The sequence below is a fragment of the Coptis chinensis genome, chromosome 6, assembly GCF_015680905.1.
Source record: "Coptis chinensis isolate HL-2020 chromosome 6, ASM1568090v1, whole genome shotgun sequence".
NCBI lineage: Eukaryota > Viridiplantae > Streptophyta > Magnoliopsida > Ranunculales > Ranunculaceae > Coptis > Coptis chinensis.
Window position 1 is genome coordinate 3,115,754 of NC_141461.1, and position 10,760 is coordinate 3,126,513.

The 10,760-nt window shown below is 33.1% G+C and overlaps 1 protein-coding gene across 1 annotated transcript; it reads right to left on the reverse strand.

Annotated features, from left to right (window-relative positions):
- Nucleotides 1-920: 920 nt before the first annotated feature.
- Nucleotides 921-3,927, reverse strand: EMB1379 (embryo defective 1379). Its single transcript, XM_086568542.1, has 6 exons — nt 3,632-3,927; nt 3,366-3,562; nt 2,697-2,777; nt 2,221-2,454; nt 1,429-1,506; nt 921-1,348 (listed from the first exon to the last, which is right to left on the reverse strand). Exons 1-6 carry the CDS (start codon nt 3,744-3,746, stop codon nt 1,094-1,096), a joined length of 960 nt encoding a protein of 319 aa, XP_086424668.1. The 5' UTR covers nt 3,747-3,927; the 3' UTR covers nt 921-1,093.
- Between the last annotated feature and the right edge of the window lie 6,833 nt (nt 3,928-10,760).

Sequence of the window (10,760 nt, forward strand, 5' to 3'; positions counted from 1 at the left end):
TTGAAGTCAACTTGACCAAAGCCTCAATTTTCTCAGTTTCACACCAGTAAGATAGACTCACAACTGACAGTTTCGCTTTTTAATGCTGGTATCAAATTCATATTAATCAGATTGGAATCATTATCCATCACTCATAGATACAAAGCTCCAATGTCTCTACGATTTTCTCTGCTCTTATATATATATATATCATGATGCACATTGGGAAGTTAAACAAGAAAACTAAACATTAGCAACAGAGACAGCTAAGAGAATGAGTATCAACGTAAGCAACCAACTGAACGAAAGGGGGAAGGATAAACCCGAGAGGCAAGATGCATCTAATGCTCCACCTAATAAATGGGCTCCTTTAAAGAGAATTCCCCCAAAGCGAGGGGATGTGTTAAAGCAGATTATTTCCAAAGCCGTACGAGGTGTTGTTAATGCACCCTGATTCTCCATAGAAACTGTACTACTTTTTGGTTAATTATGTAATTGCACTATATGACCCTGGGCTGGCTAAATAGAGTTAATAATTTAACTGAAGTGATGTCTGCCTTTTTCTTCTTTTTTGGTAATCAGCCGCCGCCGATGGGTGGTTGGAACCAGTCCTGGGCCTTGAGGCCCCACCTAGACCCGTCAGGAACAAGTCCAGTGCGATCGGGAACAGATCCCGGAAATTCCCCACTTCATAAGACTCGAGACCTCATTGTGGGTAGATACACACCAACGCCTTCCTGAACCGTTGGGTATGTCTAAAAAAAGTCTACCGTTTTCTTCTGTGTATGATAATCATCTGACTCGTCTCAGCATTGACCCAACTTTCAGATGCATATGTAGTGACAAATTTGATGTATCTTCAATGTTTATGTTCTTGGCACATGCATTGATGGAAGGTACATGACAAGACAAAGTATTTTAGTCAGAGGTAGTGTTCACCATGCTTAAAGAGCTAACTTCCTAATATTTCTTCATGTTTACAAAATCGGACATAACCATATACATTGCAATGCCACCATATAGCATTATGTTCCATGGCACTTGGATGAAGTAAAACAAGCAATGAAGAGCCAAGTCCTACGACTACTCCCACAAAGGGAGTATATAGTTATACTTACCTTAGGCGAGAAGACCTTCGAGTTGATCTTCTTGGATCAGGAACACGTTGAGAGGCTTGAGAAGGACCAGCAGGAATAGTATTTATCTCACTTTTGCAACTTCTGAGCCTCTTCCTCTTGGCAGATCCCCAAGAAGGTGCTTGACTTTGAATGGGTTCTTTGGACTCTACACCTTCATCTTCCTCGAGCAATTCACTTTTGGCTACTGCTAAAAGCCATTCGGTACCACAACCTGGGCAAACTTTATCAACCTGCAACCGAATGTTTAATACAGTTTATGGAGTTTACGATGCCCATAGTCTATTACAAAAGTAAGTAATAAGAGATTTACCCTTTTTTGAGAAAACTTCTTCTTTAAACAGAAGTTGTGAATTCGGACAGTGCAGTTCTCGTTCCGACATAATTCAGCCTGTTGTCATATGAAATGAGAGGAGGAAATGAAATACTAGCAGCAGAGAGGAATTCACTAAACCAATAATACAGGCTTAGTAACTACAATTCTACAAATGAAACATGAATGTCTATAAAAGAACCTATCCTCACACAACTAGAGGATGCACAGGAACCATAATGATTTTCCTTTACTACTTAGCTCAACCAAACAATGGTGACTCCACTGGTAATTGTATTTGAGGGAAGATCATATTTCATTACAAAAAGTTGGGTCCATCGCAACATATACAATGATAATTCCTCCTGTGATTGTTTATGAGGATATAACAGGATTAACATTAAAAAAAAATGTTCATATCGCAACCTAAACATGGGACACTTCATCAAGCTTAAGTGTTGGTAGCTGTAACATGTCCTGAATTTGTGATTTAGTGATTAAGGTACTTACAAATTGATAAAACAAATTATTCTGGATATCCCAGCAAGATCTAGACATTCACAAAAGACATAAAATGTGTGCAGATTCATATCACACCTTTGTCATACAAGGCATGTACATTTCGTCAACTAATCATTCTTCCAAATGTAAGGGGCATGCTAACTTATGCAGAAAAAAGCCACTAATTCTTCTCTATTGAGGAAAAAAAAGTTATTGATGACTTATCAGAATATCGACTTGAGCGTGCATAGCAGAGATCACCTAGAAAGTCTTAGTAGATAAAAAGAATACCTTCACACCAGCTTCATTGCAAACATGACATGGAGGAACCTCATTATTGCGGAACCAACTTCGGAGATCAAGGAAAGATCTGACACCAAGACCAATATTTCCATCTGGTGTCTTACAAAGCCAACGGTCCCGCATAAGTTCGTTCAGTGTCTTCTCCTTTTGACTGATACTGAAATTCCTGAATGCAGGAGGGATAGCAGATACACCACCCTCGGACTGTGAACTTGATCCAATCTGAACCAGAAAGCAGAGGAAGAGAAATGTAAAGATGAAACGTACTAAAGCTATAACAATGTAACATGGAAATGCATAGAGGAATGAAACACATTACTCTAACACACAAACATATCAAGAGGACTCCATGTTATCTAAACTGATCCTTGTGAGTAAAACTCAATTTGATTACATGAGGACTTATCCATGATATAGTAAAAACAACATCAATAAGCTATCACAACAAAGCATACTGCTCAAACCTGATTTTCAAGACGAATATTTAGCGCATCAATACTGGATATGCTTCCCTGAGCTGTTTCATCCTGTATAATTGCCTCTATCTGCGAAAAAAGATAGATAAAAATATAAATTAATTAATTAATTAAGATATATAATCATCCTTATAGTGTACAAACTCATATTAGCTCAATTTAGTATGCCAGCTAAAATGTTAAAATGAAACTATAAAATTACTTTTTTCAGCGTACAAGTTAAATTGGATATTCATAATTTAGTACCTTCATATACACTAAAGGGTCTACTTCTAGTACTATCACTTTGGCTGCCCTCAAGGAATACCTCATTATAGAAAATAACTCTTAACACAAGTAATGACAATAACAGACCATCCAAATAACCTAATGCTTAAAAGAATTACAACTTCACCAATATGGATTTAACGGATATCAATGTAAGTATGTAACTAGTATATGATACTATGACCACTTTTTATCACAAATTAAGCGACATAGTTTTTTTTTTTTTTTTGGTTGGCAAGCCTATTTTAAATGAGATCAGTAACTCTTTGATGCTGGCGGGGTTCGAGCCCTAGACCTCTAGTATCATCACCCAAAGGTTTTACCAACTTTGCTAGTCGGCACCTGCAATTAAGCGACATAGTTAATTATAGAAAAGAGTTAAGTACTTACAACACCCTTGTAGAAGGCAATTTGAGGGACAGAATATTGAGTACCAAGCTTAGATTGTTCATCAGCTACATTATTAACAACACCATAATATACTTTCTCATCATATTGATTCCGAAAAGCGCGCAACTCAAATTGAACATAAGCCAACTCCTTATTTATCTTAAGTAGACAGTCATTAAATAACTGCTGATTACTACCTGCAACAATTATATAAAGTTATAAACTAAATAAATAAAATTGTGTTGAAATAAAATAAAATAGGAGACCTGGGTTTCTGCCTGTGACACCGGAAAAGATGGTGTGGAAGTCTTGTTGAGTGAGTGGGCCTTTTGATAACAAAGCTTGGATTAATGTGTGATGTTTCGAGTTTAAGTCCGGCATTTTTTTTGGTTTTGAAACCCTAGAATTTTAATTTTGGAAAGAGGGGGCCTATTTTATTTAAGAGAAAAAATATGAGAGCGGGAATTAGAAGTTGTTTTAGCGGGAAATAAAGCGAGGGAAACACGGCAGTGAGAGTTTTGGGGCGGGAGAGATTGAAATTTTCGTGAAAAGTTTTAATAGAGAGGAGCAAAGTGAAAACCAATGTTTTTAACCTGGGAGAACTTAATGGGCTGGATCTGAATGAACTGGGGATCCAATATCCAATATCCAAGTATCCAATTGTGTGTTGTTGTCCAACAGTCCCAAGACATCTACTATCTATATACTAAAGCAGAGACCTTTAAAAGAGGATTTTCTCTCTCCTATGTGGCACTCTAATATGAGAGTTAGCCTTTTCTCTATCATATATGGCAATATGAAAGATAGTATTTTCTAATAGCCTATAATTCCACGTACATGGAACCTCTTTTGAGAGTTTGAGTGTATTTCTAATTCTTATATTTGGAGAGTTTGAGTGTATTTCAAATTTTTATATATTTGATCAAATAAAAAAAATGCTAAAAAAAAAATGATTTGTAGAAAATAATTTCCTATTACGAATCAAACACTTTTAGTGTTCCAATTCTTATATATTTGATCAAATAAAAAAAAAATTGCTAAAAAATAGGTGATTTGTAAAAACTAATTCTCTATTACAAATCATACAATTTTAGTGTCTATGATAAAGCACTGACTTATTTCAAATATATCCTTAACACAGCATCAAAACATAGTTAAAAACAATTATACAAAAAATAACATCACAAAATATATAATAGAAAATGAAAATAATAATAATAATAACGACAAAACAATAATGACAAATATTTTAAAATATGTATAATACTGAATAAAACTAACGTCAAAAAACAATTAATGGGGAACCGAAAACTGGATGCAAATGTATCGAACTAACCTCAAATAATATTTAACGAAAAATCGGAAACTGGATGTAAATGCAATCATTAAACAAATCTTAAAAAGTAATTAATAGAAAATCTAAATATGGATACAATTGCATTAAACTAACCTCAAATAATAATTAATGAAAAATCAAAACTTGGATGCAAATACATCAAACTAACATCAAAAAATAATTGTCGGAAAATCGAAAACTGGATACAAATGCATTGAGCTAACCCCTCAAAGATTAAATTAACGAGAAATCGGAAACTAGATGCAACTGCATTAAACTAACCTCAAAGAAAAATTAATTATAAATTGGAAACATAATGCAAATGCGTGGAACTAATCTTAAAAAATAATTAACGAGAAATCGAAAACCGGATGCAATTGCATTAAACTAATCTCAAAAAATACACTAGATGCAAAACCTCAAGAAATAATTAACGGGAAATCGGAAACTGGTTGCAAATTCATTGAATTAACCTCAAACAATAATTAACAGGAAATCAGAAACTATATGCAAATGCAACTTTATCAAATAATAAACGAAAAATTGGAAACTGGATGCAAATACATTAAACTAATCTCACATAATAATTAACGAAAAATCAGAAATTGGATGCAAATGCATTGAACTAACCTCAAAGAACAATTAATAGGAAATTGGAAGCAAATATATTGAACTAACCGAAAAGAATAATTAACGAGAAATCAGAAACTGGATTCAATTGTATTGAACTGATCTCAAAAAATAAATAACGGGAATATAAAATTGGATGCAACTGCATTGAACTAACCTCAAAATATAAATAATAGAAAATAAGAAACTGTATGCAAATGCATTGAACTAACCTCAAAATATAAATAATGGAAAATCGGAAACTGTATGCAAATGCATTGAACTAACCTCAAAATATAGTTGGGTTATATGTTATGGGAATATCTCGATAAGTATAGTTTTGCATTTAAAATGATGTTTATATTATGTCTTTCCGTATGATTGAGAACTCCTTGCTATTCGAGTAGCTTCAATATATATTAACTTTTTCTTATTAGGCAATCTCATAAAACTTCAATCAAACTTCTATTATTAAACAACAAAATGAAGTTGAAGGGTTTTATCAAAGGCAAGTTATGTTTTTTTTAATGGAGAGTGAGATTTTCACGTTATAAAAAATTTGGTTGAGTGATCAATATAATATCAATATATAATAGTTTTATATATTTGCAAATATTTTTCAGAATAATTAATATAACAGCACCCGTTCGTAGATAATCTTTGAAGATTTCACATAATGAGTCATGCATAATTTAAAGAATAATTAACGGGAAATCGGGAACTGGATAATCTTCGATGATCCCACATAGTAAATTAAGCATAATTTATTTTTTATGTCATGTTTGAAAGGACACTACAGATGGGTCAGTAGAAGTTTGTATTACACACCACATTGGATAATTATAAGAAAATCGAAAACTGGATTCAAATACATAACTGAGCTTAATGAGTAATTAATGGGAAATCGGAAACTTTATGCAAATTGCATTAAACTAATAACAAAGAATAACTAACGGGAAATTATAAATTGGATGCAAATCTTTGAAAAATATTTAACGGAAAATCGGAAACGGTATGCAAATACATAAAAAAAACCTCAAATAATAATTAATGGGAAACTGAAAATTGGATGCAAATGCATTGAACTTAATTCAAAAAATAATTAACATAAAATCAAAAACAGAATGCAACTGCATTGAACTAACCTCATAGAATAATTGGTGGGAAATCGGAAACTAAATGCAAATGCATTGAAATAACTTTAAAGAATAGTTAGCGGGAAATCAGAAACCGAATATAATTATATCGAACTAACCTCAAATAATTAGAAACTAGATGCAGATGTATTGGACTAACCTTAAAGAGTTATTAACAGGAAATCGGAAACTAGATCTAAATGCAATAAACTAATCTCAAAGACTAATTAATGAAACATTGAAAAATGGATGAAAGACTTTGAACTAACCTAAATGAATAATTAACGGTAAATTATAAATTTGATGTAATCAGATTGAACTAACTTCAAAAAGTAATTAACGATAAATCAAAAAAACTTGATACAAATGCATTGAACTAACCTCAAAGAACAATTAACATAAAATCGAAAATTGGACGCAACTGCATTGAACTAACCTCAAAAAATAATTAACGGAAAACCAAAAACTGGATGCAACTGTATTAAACTAAAATAAGAAATTAACTAACGGGAAATCAGAAATTAGATGCAAATGCATTGAAATAATCTAAAAAAATAGTTAACTAGAAATCGAAAGTCGGATGTAACTGCATCGCACTGACCTCAAAGCATAAATGTCCACTTTTTTAGCCTTCTCACATTAGCAATTACGAGTAATTAGGAACCCAAAACGAAAGTGAGTTTATAAAAACAGACTCTTACATGTATGCAAACAAATTATAAACTATCGAACTAACCTAGAAAAGCAATTAATGGGAAATCAAAAACTGGATGCAGATGTATTGAACTAACCTCAAAGAGTAATTAACGGGAGATTGGAACCTGAATGCAAATGCAATGAACTAATCTCAATGACTAATTAACGAAACATCGAAAACTTGATGCAACTGTATTGAATTAACCTTAATGGATAACTAACGGGAAATCATAAATAAGTAGATGCAATTGCACTAAACTAACCTCAAATAATAATTAACGGGAAATTGGAAACTTGATGTAATTGCATTGAACTAACCTCAAAGAATAATTAATGAGAAATTGGAAACTGGATGCAATGTACTACATTAAACTAACCTCAAAGAATAATTAATGAAAAATAAAAAATTTGATGCAAATGCATTGAACTAATAATCCTAAAACATATTTGTATTATATGTAGGGAGAATAAATGGTTCAACAAATATAGTTTTGCATTTTAAATAGTGTTTATTATAATTATTTTATTGTAATTGGGAATGTCTTGCTATTCAAGTAGCTTCAATATTATCTTCGTCATATTGGACATTCTCACAAAGCTTCAATCAAACTTCTATTATTAAACCTAACAATAAAAAGAAGTCGATAAGTTTTATCAAAACTTGGTGCTTCCTTTTTATAGAGAGTGGTCAAGAAATTTAAATGAGTAATTAGTATAATTTTCATATCTCATAGCTATGCATAGTTGCTAATATTTTTTAGAATAATTTAATATAATGACACCCGTTCGTAGGACACGTTCATGTGAAAAATCTTTTCAAGTGGGAGTAGTGTATTCTTTGAGGATATGGAAACAATCAATCTGTTTTAGTGATTTGTACACATTACGTAGTTTTAACGGTGATGATTTACCGCTAAATCACCATAAATCTAATAAAACTATTATACAAGCTAGATCGAGTTTAAAATAATTTTATTTAAAAATTACGGATTAATATTCTAAACTACAATGTGAAGAGGCTATCTCAATTTGATCCCTTAGTTTCCAAGTACTTATGCACTATAATCGTTGCTCACTAACGTATTTCGGTTTATTTTCAATAAAAATATATTCTTATTTGAAAATGTGCCGCTAAATCACCATAAATCTAAGAAAATTATTATACAAGCTAGATAGAGTTTAAGATAATTATATTTGAAAATTACGGATTAATATCCTAAACCACAAAGTGAAGAGGCTATCTCAATTTGATTCCTTAGTTTCCAAGTACTTATGCACCATAATCGCTGGTCATTAACGTATTTCTATTTATTTTCAATAAAAATATATTCTAATTCGAAAATTTGTGTGAGACATTTTGTAAAGTCTTTTCAGCACACAAAATATTTAATAGATCCCGAGCGTATGCCCGGGTCCAAAATCTAGTATTTTCTAAACTAGAAAAATGCCATGTGGTAGTGACTGGTGAGTGATGTTAGGTTGTAAAGATTAACATTAAAACTTGGAGACGTGAATAAGAAGAAGGTGATGGAGGGAGATTTGAGGATAGTGGTCTATCAGTTGATTTGGGATAAGAGAAAGAGAGGGTATTTGAGGCATGTATTGTAATTTTGGTCCTCTTATCCCAAGATAGAGTTTTGGGGTAGGGTTTTGAGTGTTTGAGGAAGGGTTTTTTCTTTTTTTCTTTTTTTTTCCTTTTTTTTTTGTTATATAATACTCACGCAAACAGTGGAAAAAGACCAAAAAGTTTTTTTTTTATAATTTCAAAAAAGACCAAAACCAAGGTTATCTTGGTAGTCAAACGATTAATTGTTTTTTAAATAGAGACTTTTTTAAAATTATTGCTGATGTGGTTCAATAGGAGCATCTTGAAATAACGGATATTAATGTAGGTAGAATTGATTGTATACCCCTCCAGCTTTATAAGGGCATCTCCAATGGGGGGTGTAAAATTACACCTCCACCTAGGCTCCACGTAGGTGCCATTAGGATTTTACACCTCTAATTGTATAGTATTGTATAACTCATAAATATCGACACTCTATACTCTCCAATGGAAGAGTGTAAAAAAAATAGATTTTAAACTCGGACGTCACTCCAAGTGACGTCCCTCTTTAATTTAAACTGGGACGTCGGCTGGAGTGGCGTCCGAAGTTAAAAAAAAATAAAGTTTCAAACGTGTGTTGAAGTGACGTCCGAGTTTTTAAGTTAAACATACGTTATTTTAAGTGACGTCCGGGCTTTCTATTAACTAATAGCGAGAGGGGGAATTCCCCACCCTCTCTATTAGCTAATACACTATTACCTACGGTTTAGCACCCCCATTGGAGAGAGTTTTTTGATATTTGAGGTGTAAAATTTCCACTCTATACGGTTTACACCGCTCATTGGAGATGCCCTAAGAGAGGTTGCAAATACCAAATATTTGTTGGAATTTATTTATTATGTAATTATGTGATTGGCTTTTGAGCCAGGTGAGTTTTTAGACAAGTGTCAAAGGTGTTGTTATGAATTTATAATATGTGGGCCAACGAGCGAAAATAAGTTTTTATGGACAAGGCCAAATTCCCCCTCTCTATTAGCTAATACACTATTACCTACGGTTTAGCACCCCCATTGGAGAGAGTTTTTTGATATTTGAGGTGTAAAATTTCCACTCTATACGGTTTACACCGCTCATTGGAGATGCCCTAAGAGAGGTTGCAAATACCAAATATTTGTTGGAATTTATTTATTATGTAATTATGTGATTGGCTTTTGAGCCAGGTGAGTTTTTAGACAAGTGTCAAAGGTGTTGTTATGAATTTATAATATGTGGACCAACGAGCGAAAATAAGTTTTTATGGACAAGGCCAAAACAGTTGGGTCTGCTCAAAATAGTACACTCGCCTTCAGATTCCCTTCAGGTCCTTCTACATAACCGGTGTGGGTCAGAGTGACATTTGTTTTAGAGGTTCATTAATATATCCTAGATTTAGAGGTGACGCTGTGGCCAGTGGGAGTGTCCAATAGTACACATGTGTCAACAAATTGGGTGGTCAGATTTCAGTATTTCACAAGCTTGCATTTAAGTCGCAAATTATAGCAAAAGTTGGGAAGGTATGTGAGTATGTGACTTCGGGGTCCATGTTCTGTAACTATCACCGACTAATGTACGTAGAACATGTGAATTGACTATTATCTTCATTAACGCCAGATGGGTGTATCTATGTTTCTATGTGATATATTGGTGGGTGTACACATCAAACATCAAGATGTTCGTTTTGTACATGGCTTTATAACACATGCATTATCAAGGCCATGTTCAATGGCGCCATAAACTATAGTATATATCTGAGAAAACTATATGTTTATGTTAGGCATCTTTGTTGAGTGATCAATTAAAAGATTTTACATAACCATCACTAAATTGGTGCGTGCTTGCATTTTGAAGTTGTCTTATGGCAAATCACAAGTTATAGACTACTAGACTATTGGAGTGATAGGATTAGATCGAGGAGCAGGTAGGCGCCTTGTTACAAAATAGTTTTGGCGGTTTTAACTGTTTTCACGGATTGGAAAATGGGCTGTCGGTTGAAAATATATTGAATTAGAGGTCACTTGATCCGACAGCAATCA

Coding starts and splice junctions, on each gene's coding strand:
- EMB1379 (XM_086568542.1), bottom strand. CDS start 3,746: ATGCCGGACTTAAACTCGAAACATCACACATTAATCCAAGCTTTGTTA. Junction 3,563..3,631: donor TGTCACAGGCAGAAACCCAG/GTCTCCTATTTT, acceptor TAATTGTTGCAG/GTAGTAATCAGCAGTTATTT. Junction 1,507..2,220: donor GCAATGAAGCTGGTGTGAAG/GTATTCTTTTTA, acceptor ATATGACAACAG/GCTGAATTATGTCGGAACGA.